We start from the raw sequence: 19817 nt of genomic DNA on the forward strand, positions 1-19817 counted from the left end.
ATGCATAAAGCGTCAAAATTTGATGCAATCTCACAAAAAAAATTTTGACGAAAATTGACTTTTTTGACGATTTTTGTTCAAAGGGGGGAGTATATGAAACGTCGAGATTTGATGCAATCTCGAGAAAAAAATTTTTTAACGACAGTTTTTTTTTGGACTTTTTTTGTTCAAAGGGGGGAAAATTTTAAAATCGAGCTGGTATTTTTGATGCCAAATGACTTCAAAATGCATAAAGCGTCAAAATTTGATGCAATCTCAGAAATTTTTTTTTGACGAAAATTGACTTTTTTGACGATTTTTGTTCAAAGGGGGGAGTATATGAAACGTCGAGATTTGATGCAATCTCGAGAAAAAAATTTTTTAACGACAGTTTTTTTTTTGGACTTTTTTTGTTCAAAGGGGGGAAAATTTTAAAATCGAGCTGGTATTTTTGATGCCAAATGACTTCAAAATGCATAATGCGTCAAAATTTGATGTAATCTCACAAAATTTTTTTTGACGAAAATTGACTTTTTTTTGACGATTTTTGTTCAAAGGGGGGAGTAAAAGAAAATTTCAAAATCGAATTTGCATTTTCGATGCCAAATGACTTTAAAATGCATGAAACGTCGAGATTTGATGCAATCTCGAGAAAAAATTTTTTTAACGAGGGTTCTTTTTTGGACTTTTTTTGTTCAAAAGGGGGAAAATTTCAAAATCGGGCTGGTATTTTTGATGCCAAATGACTTCAAAATGCATAAAGCGTCAACATTTGATGTAATCTCACAAAAATTTTTTTGACGAAAATTGACTTTTTTGGACGATTTTTGTTCAAAGGGGGGAGTAAAGGAAAATTTCAAAATCGAATTTGCATTTTTGATGCCAAATGACTTTAAAATGCATGAAACGTCGAGATTTGATGCAATCTCGAGAAATTTTTTTTTTAACGAAAGTTCTTTTTTGGAATTTTTTTGTTCAAAAGGGGGAAAATTTCAAAATCGGGCTGGTATTTTTGATGCCAAATGATTTCAAAATGCATAAAGCGTCAAAATTTGATGTAATCTCACAAAAAATTTTTTGACGAAAATTGACTTTTTTTGACGATTTTTGTTCGAAGGGGGGAGTAAAGGAAAATTTCAAAATCGAATTTTCATTTTCGATGCCAAATGACTTTAAAATGCATGAAACGTCGAGATTTGATGCAATCTCGAGAAAAAAAATTTTTAACGAAAGTTCTTTTTTGGAATTTTTTTGTTCAAAAGGGGGAAAATTTCAAAATCGGGCTGGTATTTTTGATGCCAAATGACTTCAAAATGCATAAAGCGTCAACATTTGATGTAATCTCACAAAAATTTTTTTGACGAAAATTGACTTTTTTGACGATTTTTGTTCAAAGGGGGGAGTAAAGGAAAATTTCAAAATCGAATTTGCATTTTCGATGCCAAATGAATTTAAAATGCATGAAACGTCGAGATTTGATGCAATCTCGAGAAAAAAATTTTTTAACGAAAGTTCTTTTTTGGACTTTTTTTGTTCAAAAGGGGGAAAATTTCAAAATCGAGCTGGTATTTTTGATGCCAAATGACTTCAAAATGCATAAAGCGTCAAAATTTGATGCAATCTCAGAAATTTTTTTTTGACGAAAATTGACTTTTGACGATTTTTGTTCAAAGGGGGGAGTAAAGGAAAATTTCAAAATCGAATTTGCATTTTTGATGTCAAATGACTTTAAATTGCATGAAACGTCGAGATTTGATACAATCTCGAGAAAAAAATTTTTTAACGAAAGTTCTTTTTTGGACTTTTTTTTGTTCAAAAGGGGGAAAAATTTCAAAATCGGGCTGGTGTTTTTGATGCCAAATGACTTCAAAATGCATAAAGCGTCAACATTTGATGTAATCTCACAAAAAAATTTTTGACGAAAATTGACTTTTTTGGACGATTTTTGTTCAAAGGGGGGAGTATAGGAAAATTTCGAAATCGAATTCGCATTTTCGATGTCAAATGAATTTAAAATGCATGAAACGTCGAGATTTGATGGAATCTCGAAAAAAATTTTAACGAAAGTTCTTTTTTGGACTTTTTTTGTTCAAAATTTCAAAATCGGGCTGGTATTTTTGATGCCAAATGACTTCAAAATGCATAAAGCGTCAAAATTTGATGCAATCTCACAAAAATTTTTTTGACGAAAATTGACTTTTTTGACGATTTTTGTTCAAAGGGGGGAGTATAGGAAAATTTCGAAATCGAATTCGCATTTTCGATGTCAAATGAATTTAAAATGCATGAAACGTCGAGATTTGATGCAATCTCGAGAAAAAAAAATTTAACGAAAGTTCTTTTTTGGACTTTTTTTGTTCAAAAGGGGGAAAATTTCAAAATCGAGCTGGTATTTTTGATGCCAAATGACTTCAAAATGCATAAAGCGTCAAAATTTGATGCAATCTCAGAAATTTTTTTTTGACGAAAATTGACTTTTTTTGACGATTTTTGTTCAAAGGGGGGAGTAAAGGAAAATTTCAAAATCGAATTTGCATTTTTGATGTCAAATGACTTTAAATTGCATGAAACGTCGAGATTTGATACAATCTCGAGAAAAAAAATTTTTAACGAAAGTTCTTTTTTGGACTTTTTTTGTTCAAAAGGGGGAAAAATTTCAAAATCGGGCTGGTGTTTTTGATGCCAAATGACTTCAAAATGCATAAAGCGTCAACATTTGATGTAATCTCACAAAAAAATTTTTGACGAAAATTGACTTTTTTGGACGATTTTTGTTCAAAGGGGGGAGTATAGGAAAATTTCGAAATCGAATTCGCATTTTCGATGTCAAATGAATTTAAAATGCATGAAACGTCGAGATTTGATGGAATCTCGAAAAAAAAATTTAACGAAAGTTCTTTTTTGGACTTTTTTTGTTCAAAAGGGGGAAAATTTCAAAATCGGGCTGGTATTTTTGATGCCAAATGACTTCAAAATGCATAAAGCGTCAAAATTTGATGCAATCTCACAAAATTTTTTTTGACGAAAATTGACTTTTTTGACGATTTTTGTTCAAAGGGGGGAGTATAGGAAAATTTCGAAATCGAATTCGCATTTTCGATGTCAAATGAATTTAAAATGCATGAAACGTCGAGATTTGATGGAATCTCGAAAAAAATTTTAACGAAAGTTCTTTTTTGGACTTTTTTTGTTCAAAAGGGGGAAAATTTCAAAATCGGGCTGGTATTTTTGATGCCAAATGACTTCAAAATGCATAAAGCGTCAAAATTTGATGCAATCTCACAAAAATTTTTTTGACGAAAATTGACTTTTTTGACGATTTTTGTTCAAAGGGGGGAGTATAGGAAAATTTCGAAATCGAATTCGCATTTTCGATGTCAAATGAATTTAAAATGCATGAAACGTCGAGATTTGATGCAATCTCGAGAAAAAAAAATTTAACGAAAGTTCTTTTTTGGACTTTTTTTGTTCAAAGGGGGGAAAATTTTAAAATCGAGCTGGTATTTTTGATGCCAAATGACTTCAAAATGCATAAAGCGTCAAAATTTGATGCAATCTCACAAAAAATTTTTTGACGAAAATTGACTTTTTTGACGATTTTTGTTCAAAGGGGGGAGTATATGAAACGTCGAGATTTGATGGAATCTCGAGAAAAAAATTTTTTAACGACAGTTTTTTTTGGACTTTTTTTGTTCAAAGGGGGGAAAATTTTAAAATCGAGCTGGTATTTTTGATGCCAAATGACTTCAAAATGCATAAAGCGTCAAAATTTGATGCAATCTCAGAAAATTTTTTTTGACGAAAATTGACTTTTTTTGACGATTTTTGTTCAAAGGGGGGAGTATAGGAAAATTTCGAAATCGAATTCGCATTTTCGATGTCAAATGAATTTAAAATGCATGAAACGTCGAGATTTGATGGAATCTCGAGAAAAAAAAATTTAACGAAAGTTCTTTTTGGAATTTTTTTGGTCAAAGGGGGAAAAATTTCAAAATCGGGCTGGTGTTTTTGATGCCAAATGACTTCAAAATGCATAAAGCGTCAAAATTTGATGCAATCTCACAAAAAAATTTTTGACGAAAATTGACTTTTTTGACGATTTTTGTTCAAAGGGGGGAGTATAGGAAAATTTCGAAATCGAATTCGCATTTTCGATGTCAAATGAATTTAAAATGCATGAAACGTCGAGATTTGATGCAATCTCGAGAAAAAAAAATTTAACGAAAGTTCTTTTTTGGACTTTTTTTGTTCAAAGGGGGGAAAATTTTAAAATCGAGCTGGTATTTTTGATGCCAAATGACTTCAAAATGCATAAAGCGTCAAAATTTGATGCAATCTCACAAAAAAAATTTTGACGAAAATTGACTTTTTTGACGATTTTTGTTCAAAGGGGGGAGTAAAGGAAAATTTCAAAATCGAATTTACATTTTCGATGCCAAATGACTTTAAAATGCATGAAGCGTCGAGATTTGATGGAATCTCGAAAAAAATTTTAACGAAAGTTCTTTTTTGGACTTTTTTTGTTCAAAAGGGGGAAAATTTCAAAATCGGGCTGGTATTTTTGATGCCAAATGACTTCAAAATGCATAAAGCGTCAAAATTTGATGCAATCTCACAAAAAAAATTTTGACGAAAATTGACTTTTTTGACGATTTTTGTTCAAAGGGGGGAGTATATGAAACGTCGAGATTTGATGCAATCTCGAGAAAAAAATTTTTTAACGACAGTTTTTTTTTGGACTTTTTTTGTTCAAAGGGGGAAAATTTTAAAATCGAGCTGGTATTTTTGATGCCAAATGACTTCAAAATGCATAAAGCGTCAAAATTTGATGCAATCTCAGAAATTTTTTTTTGACGAAAATTGACTTTTTTGACGATTTTTGTTCAATGGGGGGAGTATATGAAACGTCGAGATTTGATGCAATCTCGAGAAAAAAATTTTTTAACGACAGTTTTTTTTTTGGACTTTTTTTGTTCAAAGGGGGGAAAATTTTAAAATCGAGCTGGTATTTTTGATGCCAAATGACTTCAAAATGCATAATGCGTCAAAATTTGATGTAATCTCACAAAATTTTTTTTGACGAAAATTGACTTTTTTTTGACGATTTTTGTTCAAAGGGGGGAGTAAAAGAAAATTTCAAAATCGAATTTGCATTTTCGATGCCAAATGACTTTAAAATGCATGAAACGTCGAGATTTGATGCAATCTCGAGAAAAAAATTTTTTAACGAGGGTTCTTTTTTGGACTTTTTTTGTTCAAAAGGGGGAAAATTTCAAAATCGGGCTGGTATTTTTGATGCCAAATGACTTCAAAATGCATAAAGCGTCAACATTTGATGTAATCTCACAAAAATTTTTTTGACGAAAATTGACTTTTTTGGACGATTTTTGTTCAAAGGGGGGAGTAAAGGAAAATTTCAAAATCGAATTTGCATTTTTGATGCCAAATGACTTTAAAATGCATGAAACGTCGAGATTTGATGCAATCTCGAGAAATTTTTTTTTTAACGAAAGTTCTTTTTTGGAATTTTTTTGTTCAAAAGGGGGAAAATTTCAAAATCGGGCTGGTATTTTTGATGCCAAATGATTTCAAAATGCATAAAGCGTCAAAATTTGATGTAATCTCACAAAAAAATTTTTGACGAAAATTGACTTTTTTTGACGATTTTTGTTCGAAGGGGGGAGTAAAGGAAAATTTCAAAATCGAATTTTCATTTTCGATGCCAAATGACTTTAAAATGCATGAAACGTCGAGATTTGATGCAATCTCGAGAAAAAATTTTTTTAACGAAAGTTCTTTTTTGGAATTTTTTTGTTCAAAAGGGGGAAAATTTCAAAATCGGGCTGGTATTATTGATGCCAAATGATTTCAAAATGCATAAAGCGTCAAAATTTGATGTAATCTGACAAAAAAAATTTTGACGAAAATTGACTTTTTTGACGATTTTTGTTCAAAGGGGGGAGTAAAGGAAAATTTCAAAATCGAATTTGCATTTTCGATGCCAAATGAATTTAAAATGCATGAAACGTCGAGATTTGATGCAATCTCGAGAAAAAAATTTTTTAACGAAAGTTCTTTTTTGGACTTTTTTTGTTCAAAAGGGGGAAAATTTCAAAATCGAGCTGGTATTTTTGATGCCAAATGACTTCAAAATGCATAAAGCGTCAAAATTTGATGCAATCTCAGAAATTTTTTTTTGACGAAAATTGACTTTTGACGATTTTTGTTCAAAGGGGGGAGTAAAGGAAAATTTCAAAATCGAATTTGCATTTTTGATGTCAAATGACTTTAAATTGCATGAAACGTCGAGATTTGATACAATCTCGAGAAAAAATTTTTTTAACGAAAGTTCTTTTTTGGACTTTTTTTGTTCAAAAGGGGGAAACATTTCAAAATCGGGCTGGTGTTTTTGATGCCAAATGACTTCAAAATGCATAAAGCGTCAACATTTGATGTAATCTCACAAAAAAATTTTTGACGAAAATTGACTTTTTTGGACGATTTTTGTTCAAAGGGGGGAGTATAGGAAAATTTCGAAATCGAATTCGCATTTTCGATGTCAAATGAATTTAAAATGCATGAAACGTCGAGATTTGATGGAATCTCGAAAAAAATTTTAACGAAAGTTCTTTTTTGGACTTTTTTTGTTCAAAAGGGGGAAAATTTCAAAATCGGGCTGGTATTTTTGATGCCAAATGACTTCAAAATGCATAAAGCGTCAAAATTTGATGCAATCTCACAAAAAAATTTTTGACGAAAATTGACTTTTTTGACGATTTTTGTTCAAAGGGGGGAGTATATGAAACGTCGAGATTTGATGCAATCTCGAGAAAAAATTTTTTTAACGACAGTTTTTTTTTGGACTTTTTTTGTTCAAAGGGGGAAAAATTTTAAAATCGAGCTGGTATTTTTGATGCCAAATGACTTCAAAATGCATAATGCGTCAACATTTGATGTAATCTCACAAAATTTTTTTTGACGAAAATTGACTTTTTTTTGACGATTTTTGTTCAAAGGGGGGAGTAAAAGAAAATTTCAAAATCGAATTTGCATTTTCGATGCCAAATGACTTTAAAATGCATGAAACGTCGAGATTTGATGCAATCTCGAGAAAAAATTTTTTTAACGAGGGTTCTTTTTTGGACTTTTTTTGTTCAAAAGGGGGAAAATTTCAAAATCGGGCTGGTATTTTTGATGCCAAATGACTTCAAAATGCATAAAGCGTCAACATTGGATGTAATCTCACAAAAATTTTTTTGACGAAAATTGACTTTTTTGGACGATTTTTGTTCAAAGGGGGGAGTAAAGGAAAATTTCAAAATCGAATTTGCATTTTTGATGCCAAATGACTTTAAAATGCATGAAACGTCGAGATTTGATGCAATCTCGAGAAAAATTTTTTTAACGAAAGTTCTTTTTTGGAATTTTTTTGTTCAAAAGGGGGAAAATTTCAAAATCGGGCTGGTATTATTGATGCCAAATGATTTCAAAATGCATAAAGCGTCAAAATTTGATGTAATCTCACAAAAATTTTTTTGACGAAAATTGACTTTTTTGACGATTTTTGTTCAAAGGGGGGAGTAAAGGAAAATTTCAAAATCGAATTTGCATTTTCGATGCCAAATGACTTTAAAATGCATGAAACGTCGAGATTTGATGCAATCTCGAGAAAAAAATTTTTTAACGAAAGTTCTTTTTTGGAATTTTTTTGTTCAAAAGGGGGAAAATTTCAAAATCGGGCTGGTATTATTGATGCCAAATGATTTCAAAATGCATAAAGCGTCAAAATTTGATGCAATCTCAGAAAAAAATTTTTGACGAAAATTGACTTTTTTTGACGATTTTTGTTCAAAGTGGGGAGTATAGGAAAATTTCGAAATCGAATTCGCATTTTCGATGTCAAATGAATTTAAAATGCATGAAACGTCGAGATTTGATGGAATCTCGAAAAAAAAATTTAACGAAAGTTCTTTTTGGAATTTTTTTGGTCAAAGGGGGAAAAATTTCAAAATCGGGCTGGTGTTTTTGATGCCAAATGACTTCAAAATGCATAATGCGTCAAAATTTGATGTAATCTCACAAAATTTTTTTTGACGAAAATTGACTTTTTTGGACGATTTTTGTTCAAAGGGGGGAGTATAGGAAAATTTCGAAATCGAATTCGCATTTTCGATGTCAAATGAATTTAAAATGCATGAAACGTCGAGATTTGATGGAATCTCGAAAAAAATTTTAACGAAAGTTCTTTTTTGGACTTTTTTTGTTCAAAAGGGGGAAAATTTCAAAATCGGGCTGGTATTTTTGATGCCAAATGACTTCAAAATGCATAAAGCGTCAAAATTTGATGCAATCTCACAAAAAATTTTTTGACGAAAATTGACTTTTTTGACGATTTTTGTTCAAAGGGGGGAGTATAGGAAAATTTCAAAATCGAATTCGCATTTTCGATGTCAAATGAATTTAAAATGCATGAAACGTCGAGATTTGATGCAATCTCGAGAAAAATTTTTTTTAACGAAAGTTCTTTTTTGGAATTTTTTTGTTCAAAAGGGGGAAAATTTCAAAATCGGGCTGGTATTATTGATGCCAAATGATTTCAAAATGCATAAAGCGTCAAAATTTGATGTAATCTGACAAAAAAAAATTTGACGAAAATTGACTTTTTTGACGATTTTTGTTCAAAGGGGGGAGTAAAGGAAAATTTCAAAATCGAATTTGCATTTTCGATGCCAAATGACTTTAAAATGCATGAAACGTCGAGATTTGATGCAATCTCGAAATATATTTTTTAACGAAAGTTCATTTTTGGACTTTTTTGGTCCAAAGGTGGGAAATTTCCAAAATCGGGCTGGTATTTTTGATGCCAAATGACTTCAAAATGCATAAAGCGTCAAAATTTGATGTAACATCACAAAAAAATTTTTGACGAAAATTGTCTTTTTTTGACGATTTTTGTTCACCATCCAGCCTAGTTTGCATATCGTACATAATAAACTCACTGCTTTATTCATCCAGTCATTCTCATCCAAAATTGCCCTAATTTTCTCTTCCCAGAACAGATCGTCGCATAATTGAGAATCAAGCAGCCAAACACCCGAGAGCGTGTGCTCCCATGCAATGCATACGCTGAGGTGTAATGATACGACCACAACAACGGCCACCGCAACGGGAGCCATAACCGGTACTAGTAGCAGTACTGCCAGTGTCGCCGGAACTGTTGGTTCGGCAGTTTGTGCTAGTGTAGCGGGTACATCGATTTTGCAATTACAACAGCAACAACAGTCACCCCTGCAGCCACAACAACAGCAGCAGCAAGCACAACAACAATCACCTTCATCTCAACTAACAAAAGGTGGTCCTGTGCGGTTAAACGGCATCAAAGGCTACCAGAACCGAACTAACCATATCATCTACTGTCCACCGCTGTTAAGGTCCAAGGATGATTGTACGGCGGTTGTGTACTTTGGTGGAGATGTGCAGGTATTTTAAACACTTTAACAATTATTTTTCAAACATTTTTGCTTACAATTGCTACTCCTACAGGACATCCCGGAAAAAATGGAAACCAACCGGGACAACAAAAACTACATCAAGTGGAACTTGGAAAATACCGCCCTGTTGCTGCGGGACTCCTTCCCTCGGGCACACATAATAGTGGTCCGACCGATGCGCATGGAGTACAGCACGTTCAGCTGTTTCGACAACTTTGTCCGCGGCAACAATGCCGGCATTCCAGATCATACGCCAATGCACTATTCACTGCAGCATTTAGAAGAGTAAGTAAACCTGCGGTTCGTTTCTTGATTGGGTGATTAATAGCTTTGTTTCTCATTGAAGATTGCTTAATAATTTGACGAAAAAATTAACAAAACCTGTGTTAGAGCAGGATTTGCTGCACAAGCTGATAGCGGCAACCAACTCGACACTTTGTGGAACAAACCACGAGGGCAGTCAGGACATGGAGGTGGATGCACATCAGGTAATTAACTGTTTACAATTATTGCGGGGGTCAGGCGACATTCGAACTCTAGTTTAGGAATTTCTTGATTTACCAGTAAAATTATTTCCGTTTACCTTCGCAGTCAGACTTGCAGAACAATGCGGTGGCCGCCGCAGCCGCCACCGGTACGAGCGCATCCGCTTCATCCTCCCTACTTAGCAGCAATAGTGCCAGCAGTGCGGACATCAACGAGTTGCTGTGGTGGCGTGAAAACCTGAACCTGGACAAGGCAAACCTCGCACTGATGGGCTTCAGCAAAGGTTGTGTCGTGCTGAATCAGTTCATCTACGAGTTTCATTACTATAAGACCCTTACGCCGGACGACAGCACAATGATGCGACTGGTTTCCCGAATAAAGGACATGTACTGGCTGGACGGGGGACACGGGGGTGGCAAAAACACCTGGATTACCTCCCGAAGTCTGCTGGAAACGTTGTGTCGGTTAGGGATAAGCGTACACGTTCACGTTACGCCATATCAAATCCAGGACGATCATCGGCCGTGGATTCGGAAGGAGGAAAAAGCATTTACCGATTTGCTGAAACGGCTTGGGGCTCCCTTCGATCGGCACCTCTATCCGAGTGAGGCCAATTCGACAAATTTGTTCACCCACTTTGAGGTACTGAATCGTTTCCGACAGTATCAGATCAATGTTTTTGCACAGCAACATCTACAGCAACAGCAGCAGCAGCAGCTGACCGCGACTAATTTGTCTACCACCTCCTCGGAGGACAGTGTCCAACAGGATCCGCAGGCGCAAGCGATGCTTGGCCAGGACGAGGGCGTTGGACAAACGAGTGAACCGGTGGAAATGATTATCGGCAACGATACGGATATTGAGGAGGAGAAGATTGTCGACGATGACGAGGAGGAAAATGGCCCCAAGTGATCGCATCATTGTACGTTACTATATTAGGCTACTACTAGAAGGTTAGCCAGAATCGTATTTTTCAAAAGTGTGATTCCAGTGAGGAGCAATCCGCTAAGGTAATTTTAAACTCAGCGTACTTCACATTCATCAAAACATCCAACTATTTGTGATTTCAGGGTTGCTCTCTTTTTTACCAAGCAAAAGTCATCTTTGTCAGCATTTTCTAATTTTTGGTTTTGTGGGAAACGTAAAAAAAACCCCACGGTATTTTGGTTGTGTGGTCAAGCAATTGTACAGCTAATCGGTATAACTTATAGCATGCCATTTATTTTGCGTATATCGTCAAACACAGATTGTACTGCTCCGAGAATAGTTTATATTTTTATTTTCTAAAGATAAATTAGAAGGCAGGATTATATGAGAATCGCGTAATATATATATTATATTTTAAATAATTTTCCTTTGATTGTGTAAGGTTTACAATAATAATCTGGCTAAACGCAAATGGTTGGTTTTTGTGTCCGGTTTTCGAACGCAAACGCTGCTATCCACAGGGGGTCGATATTTCTGACTAGTGTTAAGCGATAAGAGATAACAAAAAAAGCAAAGAACTCAAGAAAGTATTCGGTTTGGATCCATATTTAGGGTGTCGGAAAGCGTGTATTTTTCGAACCACAAACGGAGTTTACACACAAAGCTTTAGGATGCAGCTTTTCGGGGAAAATTGTTGTTTCGAAAATGTCCTAAAATGTATCGTGAAGTAAGCAAAAGATTTTAAGGAATAGAAAGAAAACAATCAAAACGAAATTCAACAGTTTTTTTGGATGAATGGTCTAAGGTAGATGTTTGCTATAAAAATTGTGAATAAAAATTTAATGCGAAAGTAAGCGATTTTTCACGTTTGAATCTAGCAGCGTTCGGTGTTCGGATTTAATAGGAATTTGAAAGAATACTTCTAAAATCTTGTTAAAATTATAAGTTATTTCTCAGTCTGTTGCACTGCCCTCGGCATGATACTGTACCTTGATGCGGTCCGGGGGCTTTTCCACCAAAGCAGTATTACAGTGATTATATCACAGAAACTTGGGATACGATTATTTTCTTTTTAGTTAAGCTACATTGTGATCAATTTTAGTACTTAACTTGGCGACCTTTATTATCCACTGCCATGGTCAAATAATATACAATGTGGGTTTTGGGCCCAATTCTCTCTGCAGGCGCTCTTCTTTTGTTGCTGTATTTTCAATTAGATTCATGCTAACATTAACTAACACAAATTGCTTATTCGCTCATGTACACTAACAGTCTCTCATTCCAAACGTACAAACGTGGCCTACGCGATAACACAAACCTGTTCACAAGTGCGAACGCCCGCGATCTCGCCAATATTCAAACTCCCCGATTGATTAGGTGAACGTTGGAACCTAAGAACCTAAGCTCGCGCAATCATAAATCGGTCACGTCTTAGGTCTCCGCCCTTGATCCTAGTAGCCCAAATTCATGTCTTTAGGACCAATAGAGGTAGAAACTAGACAAGACGTCCACGCGCGATCATTGAAGAATACGCGAACATGCGAATGGCCACACGCTTATAAAAATAATGTGTCCACGCGAAGTTGCATACATACTGGCACACGCGACAAAAACGTCCACATACAAACGCTCGAGTCCTTCGCGATCATCCACGCACGACCACACCCACAATCTCGTAAAAAGTATAACACCCCGGTGACTGAGTGAATGGTTTGGCACTTATAAATTAACAATCCCAGTCTCGAGAGAGAGAGAACCTCCAAATGCCCGCGTTTGCGCGATCATGAATCGGTTTCGACCAGAATCCCCTATTCTCGCCCCTAGCGGCATAGGTCCAATGCCTTCAGGTGGATGAATCGAAGATATAGTGCTCATATCCACTAAACTACATAAAAATCGAATGTATACACACAAAGTCACATACATACGACAGACAAATATAAAAATGGTTGAGCCCTTCGCGGCCATCCACGCAATCTATACTCGCGCTCTTCCAGGCATTATATCATCCCGGTAATAGTATGAACGTCTTAGCACTTGTAATCACTCGGGCGCGGTCTCAAGCGTAAACCTACAGTCCCCCGCACTCGCGCATTCATGAATCGTTCGCGTCCGGAAGTCTCTATCCTCGATTCCAGAAGTCTAGGTCCATGCCTTAATTGAATGAATTAGCTCTACAGCTCCAGTAGGACAACTCTCGAAAAAAATCGGCATATTAGTAATACTCAATAACAATACTAACTCCTCTCTTTATATTATTTTTATTTATTTTCGGTCTCATGCGTTATATTCTTGTGATGACCTTTTCGAGCTCATAATCCAAGAAGAGCAACATTGCTGCCAACAATGATTCTGCTCTGCCATCAGACGTCGCCAAGTTTTAGAACAATGGAGATGTATTCTCATACTCGATGGAAACAGATAAGTAGGGACGATCAACAAACTGTAAGTAGTATATTACATATTTCTTGTTTTCACGTATAAAATATTATCCGTATTAAAATATTATTTACAGGCTCCACACATATCTCAACACACACAAATACACAAATGCTTGACAGGTGACTGGGCCAAGTGCATTCACTCGTAGGATCTATCATTTCGATGATCGCCTCGATTGTGCGAAAGCAGTGCACAAGTAAGCTGACATAAGCTAGTCTCATCTGGTGAATGCATGTAACCTGGAAACCCCAGACACGACAGGACGAGACGCGGACTTACATTACAATTTCAATCATCCACACACACCTACGCTCGCAATATCGCCAACATTAAAACACCCCCTTACTTAAGTGAACTTTTCAGCACCTATAACTTTATAATCGCGGTCTCAAGCATTAACCCATCACTCGCGCGATCATAGACCGGCTACATTCGGAATTCTCTACTCTCGATCAGCCTAGACTCATGCCTTCAGTTGGACCAATCAAGAATGATGCTCATATTCACTAGACAACACGTTCCTCTACCATACACTAAAAATTAATTATCATATTCAGGGTCCGAGCGCGATAGTTCAAAAATACACGTGAATATGCAAATTGCCACACGAATCTAATATCGAATTTATGCACGCAAAGTTAGAGACACGCTAGCATTCAAATGCTCGAGCCTTTAGCGATCACACTATTACACAATTAGTAAACGCCCACGCTAACCCAGACAGATATGCACTCCTGGACTCGAACGCTAAAAACCACATCTTCCACGCATACACCACTCAGGACTGAACATTAGATTCATACATACAAAGCAACAAGTAATAATTACAGGTATTCGTCTGGCAACCGGGGGAAGTACATCTCAAACGCAGAACTTATCATTTCAATGATGGCCTTGGATCTGCGTTGCCTGTGTTCAAGGCACCATAGCTTTGTCCGTCAGGTCAAGGATGTATGAAACCCGCTAGCCACCACCCTCGGCCCTAGCTGCCCATAAAGGGATAAAAAAAAAAAAAAAAAGTTATTTCTCAGTCTGTTGCACTGTCTAAATTGTACATAAAAACAGTGAATTTTTCAAAAGAGTCGAAAAAAAGATCTCATGGGGCTGACGAAATCAGGACGCTACCGTACTATGCTGTCATCAAAATATTCCAAAAATGCGCCAGTATTATATACAAACTACCTACAATAATTTATTACGCAGCACGCAATCTTACATTCTCGCAGTCTGGTTCCACAGGAACGCTCTCTCGACAATCACAAATCAGAGGTTCTCCAGGTTTCCCTAGTAGGGGAACTTTTCCTTACAACTATTCCGACAGCGTAGTTTACCCCCCGTTTGCAGCTGCTGCTGACTGAGCCACTCATCGGAACCATCACAGCAGTCACAGACTCCATCGTTTACCCACGAACTAGGAACGGAAGTGTCACCTCCCCGTCCGGTTAGGTGACGTTTCTGAAACCGACAGTAGAAACGGCCCCGAGCGCACGCATTCGTACTGGGCTCATCGCTACCATCCTCCGGACAATCGCAGTAATCATCATTCACCCGGCTCCAACTGATCGCCCGCTTGCTTCGCAAGCAGTTGAATGTTGTTTGCAGGCGTTCGGAGTACGACTCCAGGTCGCTCAATCGAATACCCCTGTGAAAGATAAGCACATTTTTTACACACGCACCTATTAATCTAATCACACCTTCGCCTACCTGAGTATTCGCTTTTCGTAGTTCCCTATCTTCTCCACGTAGACGTACCGGCTGTCGTTGGTCGGTCCCTTCGGTCCCTCGAGGTTGCCGCTACGGTTCACACTCGCTACTCCTCCACCTTCGTCCCTCAAGCCGTTCGCTGGCGATGCTACCGTTGCTTCGGATACCGCTTCGTTTCCTACCGAATTAACACGTTCATTATTAGCCTGGTGTTGGTCCGATTCAAGCCGGACGAGCACGCCCGTCCCCGATTCCGTTTGCAACTGACTGATGTAGAAAAATTGGTAACCAAAGAAGACGATTGCCATCAGCAGCACTCCGAGCAGGGTCATCTTCAGCTTCTGTTTGTAGAACGGCTTGTAGTAGATGTTGTCCCGTTTGACCCATGTTTTACGCATTTTCCTGTATGTTGATGGTAAAAATAAACTATGAACTAACTAAGCCCTAGAGTCGTTGAATATCTGGCATCTATAGAGAAGATTCTTGAGTTTTTACGAGCCTAAACAGTCCTTATGAGATATGCACATCACTAATTCTGTTCTTTTATTTACGTTTTCGATATTTTTTGACAAGTTTTGCTGACGTTAGCTTTTTTTCTTCATCAAAAAAGCCACAACGGCCAAAAATTGTACATAGATTTTTCGTGCTGTTTATCATTATTAAATCTGTTCGAGCAGTTTTCAGCTGTCCGGTCCTAAGTACGTCCGTTTGACCAACGTTGGACGACGTTCAAATAACCGTTCAGCAGACGTTCATCATTAGAGCATGTTCAGGAGTGTTTCAGTTTTAGATTCATAATTTTGACAGTTCTATAATATAAAACTGAAGATTTTAAAACTAGAACTTGCTCTCCCCAGCAGCAGTTTTAGCGGATGTTCTATTCAATTTAAAATTCATGTCTCGCCATGCCTTCAGCGTTACTGCATTCAAATTTATTTTTCCCCAGTCTATCGGGTCTAACTGTCTGTGCTGAAAACTTTGCAAGTATTTAAAACACAGTTCTAAACGTGTTTTAAAATCAGCAACAAATAGAACGACGTCGTATAACAGTTTTAAATTTTAAAACAAAACTGTTCGAAATTATAAAACAAAACGCTCTGCTAGGGATGTGAATGTTTCAGTTCCAGTTCTACTTTGAAACTCCTATACAAAATAAAACACTCCTGAACATGCCCTTACGAACCGGGTTGAACGATTTTGAAACAATTTTTCGTGCTTCTTAGCGGGCGGTCAAACTATTCGGAAATTGATTAAGAATCATAAATAGATTCTTTATGGAGAGCTCAAATGCAACAAACAATTTCGAAGCTGATTGAGTCGGAATCGGTTGTTGCATTTGAGCTGGAATCCATACAGCATCTATTCAGTATTCCGCACCTGTTCCGGAATTAATTTGACGGAAGTTCAAGAAAAGGTTGGATGGTCATAAAATGATTATTTTATTGCATACATGGACAGAATTCAACTTTTGAAGTGCAACAATGTACATGCTCAGCCCATTTATATTTCAGAACGATTTTTAATTGTTTTTTTCCTACGAAAATGTGAATCTAAATTTCGTTTTTCTACGCAAATGTACATGCTTGTTCGATTGATTGCCACCTGGGACGGGACTCGCTGATAGATGTTTTCTTTTGTTTCTATTCATTTTACCTTTTCTCTCGCTTTCTCTCATTCTGCCTCACATATTTTAAACGCGCTGGATGCATTTCACAGTATTTTTTTATTTCGTGTATATAGGATTTGACAGTTCCCCATTCCATTCGACAAATTTTAGGTCCAATAGACATAATATAATATCTCAAAAAATATTTCGTTGTAATACGCAAAAACGATTTTTTTTGTTTTTTTAAAATAAATCTTATGTTAACATAGACAACCATACATAGGAAAACCGCGGTTGTTTACATCTGGCCTATCAAGACAACACCCAAAATGAAAAAAAACTATATGCATTGGATGGTTTTTATGTCAAATAAAAATTCTAACGGCATCATTTGTCGTGAAATTCGATATGTCAAATGCTTCTGATAGTGTCAAATCAAGACTGTCAACATATTTATTTTAAATTTAAATTTTATTTTCGTGTTTCGTGAGTTACAGTGCTGCTTCAAATTTGCTATCTTGAGCCGAAGATTTTTTATGATGTTTTGTTTCTTGGAAACCATCTTTGATTTGTTCCGCAGTTCCTTTTTCAGATGAGTTTCCTGTTCCTCCAGATCAAGCATTTTCTCAGCGATCAAGATGCTTCGAATTGGATCATGCAGATAGTCATGGTCATGCTCGATACTTTTTTGTTAGGGGAAACTTTGCCACTGCGACCACCATTCAGGTTATCTTTTGTGGCTGCCCCTTGCCCGAATCCAATGTAGTTGGAAGCGAATTGTTTGTTTGTCCACATGTGTCGTCCCAACCGTGTAGTACATTATTAATGTAGCTGAGGATCCGTTTGGGACAGGTATGCTATATCTCGTGAGGCGTCATAAGATGCTTTCCGATGTATCGCTCCCTTTGAAGAAATAGTACTGCACACCGGCAGAGAATATGTTCCGAGCTCTCGGGCTCGTAGTTATAAACTCGACAAATGTCATCTTGACTTTTGCCAATTTTTACAGATGATACTTAGCAGGACAATGTCCCGTAAATAAACCTGTGATTAAACGTAAGTCTTTACGTTTTAGATCCATTAGTTTTTTGGCTCTCGTTGTATCTGGATGTATGAATTTCTTAGCTTGTCGAGCGCCTTCTACGTTACGCCAGTCGCTTAGTAGTTGGTCTCTTGCCCAAGCCGAAAGTTCTAGTTTAATGACACAGGTAGATATACCTAGAAATGGTTCTGGTCCAACAAACGTGTTTGATGAACCACGCCTGGCTAATTCGTCGGCCCTTTCGTTACCATCGATTCCTTGGTGGCCAGGTACCCAGAATATTATTACTTTATTCCGAGCTGCCAGTTGTTGTAAAGATGTGATGCACTCCCAAACCAGTTTGGACTCACATTTCGACGACCTTAATGCCAACAGTGCTGCTTGGCTGTCCGAGAAGATTGCGATTTTTGCATGTCTGTAGTTTCGTTTCCTACATACCTCCGAGCAGGTATATATTGCATATAATTCTGCCTGGAAAACTGTAGGCTACTTTCCCATTGATATCGCTTCTTTAATTCTTGGTCCGTAGACCGTCCCTTGCTCGATACTTGGGTATACTATTTTTAATATCGGCGCATCCATTATTTCACAGATGGAGTCGGCAGCAATTTTCATCGCACCAGCGATATCAAACAGAGGTTCGGGGTTTTCTGCTGTTTTTGCTCCTAGTTGTGACTCAGAATAGTTCGTTGATTCGTAATCACAGTCCATTGGAAAGGAGTCTTTACATTTGTTTTCTTCCGGATAACAGGAACTACAAATTTACGAAGGCTGAAATTATTACCATTGTTAAATTTCATTCAATATTTTGATTTATTCCGCCGTACCTTTGGCTTTTGTTGTCCTTGTTCATAAAATCACGTTCTTCGAAATGATCTTCACAAACAAATGCATTATCCGACAAACTTTCGTCCTCACATGTTCTTCTCCACGCGTTAGAATCTCTGGAATTTGAAGCGAAATAAAACAATTCCACGGCTTTGTTTTAAGTACATACTTGTTCTTAGCTATTATAACGAAAAACGACTTATTTGTGTTCATGGAGTTGTTATTACAACCTTTCATTCTACAACTTTTATACCCCATAGCAAAAATATTTAATTTGTAACAACACGCGACACGGTGACAGTTGGCGGCAGTGCTAACTTTGATGCGTAGAGAAAATCAAATTGATAACATCTGTATGTGGGGGAAAATGAGACTCACACCAACATACTCTGGTACCACCTTGGCTCGAAAGAGGTGCTGTTTTCAGTGTCGCTCGATTTTTGACAGAGTTGCCAGTCTTCTTGATATGAGATCTTCGCTTTAAGTCAGAGATCTTGTTCCACTATACTTACACACGAATCCACAAATTCTCACATTCGTTGGCTAAATGAAGTGCACTAGACAAACAAAATACAAGCGAGAACACGTCAATTGTTAAAAAAAAACAATTTTAAGATTAAGCCAAACATGAACCGCCATGTTTGAAAAAAACAAAAACAACCAAGTCCATTTCAGCCGCTAGAAAATTTGCCTAAGTATTGAAATTGCCTTTAAATCGCATTTGCAAATTGCATTTGTTCCTAGGGGCAATTAGCACAGGCGAGTTGAGTCAAACGTCAAACTGTTTAACTCGCCTGACCATGTTTGTCCGCATTTTTTATTGACCGGGAAAGGGCAATTAGCGTATCCGAGTTAGCAAATAGCTTCCCCTTAGCCAGCAACTTGCCCTTTTTGATTGGGCTGCACTGCTGCAGTCACCCGGTGCTGGCTAACGGGGGGCTATTTGCCAATGTGGATGCGCTAATAGGGATCTTTAATTTGGAAAAATTGTGCCAGTTTTTCATATGCATTGGTAGCGAGTGTCCTTACGAGTACACTCATATCATTCTTAAACCTTAATTATTCTTTTATGATTTTTAAATTTAAAAAAACCAAATTAAACTCAACCAGCAAACTGACAGTTGTCCTACTAAATGACGTATCTGCAAATATCTCGTTCGCCTCATTGTTAACCGGGACAGCACCCCACACAGCATGATCTGGTACTTTTGCAATCCGCTAGCAGCCTGCCATCCCAAGTTTCATCTGCAAACTATGGTAGATCTGATAGGCCAACCTATAGAGTCGTGCAAGTCGCATGGGTTTGGATGTG

General features: G+C 36.9%; 2 protein-coding genes across 5 annotated transcripts in view; one reads left to right on the top strand and one right to left on the bottom strand.

The window, feature by feature from the left end:
* Positions 1 to 11756, top strand: part of LOC131685233 (mitochondrial protein C2orf69 homolog) — a 91855-nt gene extending 80099 nt beyond the window's left edge. Inside the window, exons 2-6 of one of the 3 annotated variants that reach the window (XR_009304758.1) lie at positions 9039 to 9459; positions 9523 to 9755; positions 9817 to 9958; positions 10062 to 10966; positions 11027 to 11756. Coding sequence is in view for 2 of the 3 variants with exons in the window: in XM_058968826.1 (XP_058824809.1) it covers positions 9097 to 9459; positions 9523 to 9755; positions 9817 to 9958; positions 10062 to 10868 (1545 nt within the window). In the remaining variant the exon portion in view is untranslated. Of the gene's footprint in view, positions 1 to 9033; positions 9460 to 9522; positions 9756 to 9816; positions 9959 to 10061 lie in introns of all 3 variants that reach the window. The other 2 variants (XM_058968826.1, XM_058968817.1) reach the window with 2 other exon arrangements.
* Positions 11757 to 14492: 2736 nt separating this feature from the next.
* LOC131685253 (uncharacterized) lies at positions 14493 to 15597 on the bottom strand. 2 transcript variants are annotated; one of them, XM_058968861.1, is made up of 3 exons: positions 15298 to 15597; positions 15030 to 15207; positions 14493 to 14967 (listed from the first exon to the last, which is right to left on the bottom strand). In XM_058968861.1, exons 1-3 carry the CDS (start codon positions 15425 to 15427, stop codon positions 14610 to 14612), a joined length of 666 nt encoding a protein of 221 aa, XP_058824844.1. In that variant the 5' UTR covers positions 15428 to 15597; the 3' UTR covers positions 14493 to 14609. The 2 variants fall into 2 exon arrangements, with proteins under 2 accessions (XP_058824844.1, XP_058824835.1); XM_058968852.1 differs by having other exon boundaries at positions 15030 to 15596.
* Between the last annotated feature and the right edge of the window lie 4220 nt (positions 15598 to 19817).

Source organism: Topomyia yanbarensis, chromosome 1 (genome assembly GCF_030247195.1).
Source record: "Topomyia yanbarensis strain Yona2022 chromosome 1, ASM3024719v1, whole genome shotgun sequence".
Taxonomy (NCBI): Eukaryota; Metazoa; Arthropoda; class Insecta; order Diptera; family Culicidae; genus Topomyia; species Topomyia yanbarensis.

Excerpts from the sequence above, each read along its gene's own strand:
- LOC131685253 (XM_058968852.1), bottom strand. The coding sequence starts at position 15,427 with ATGCGTAAAACATGGGTCAAACGGGACAACATCTACTACAAGCCGTTC. Across the intron at positions 14,968-15,029 it reads TACGAAAAGCGAATACTCAG|GGGTATTCGATTGAGCGACC; the intron begins GTAGGCGAAGGT and ends TATCTTTCACAG.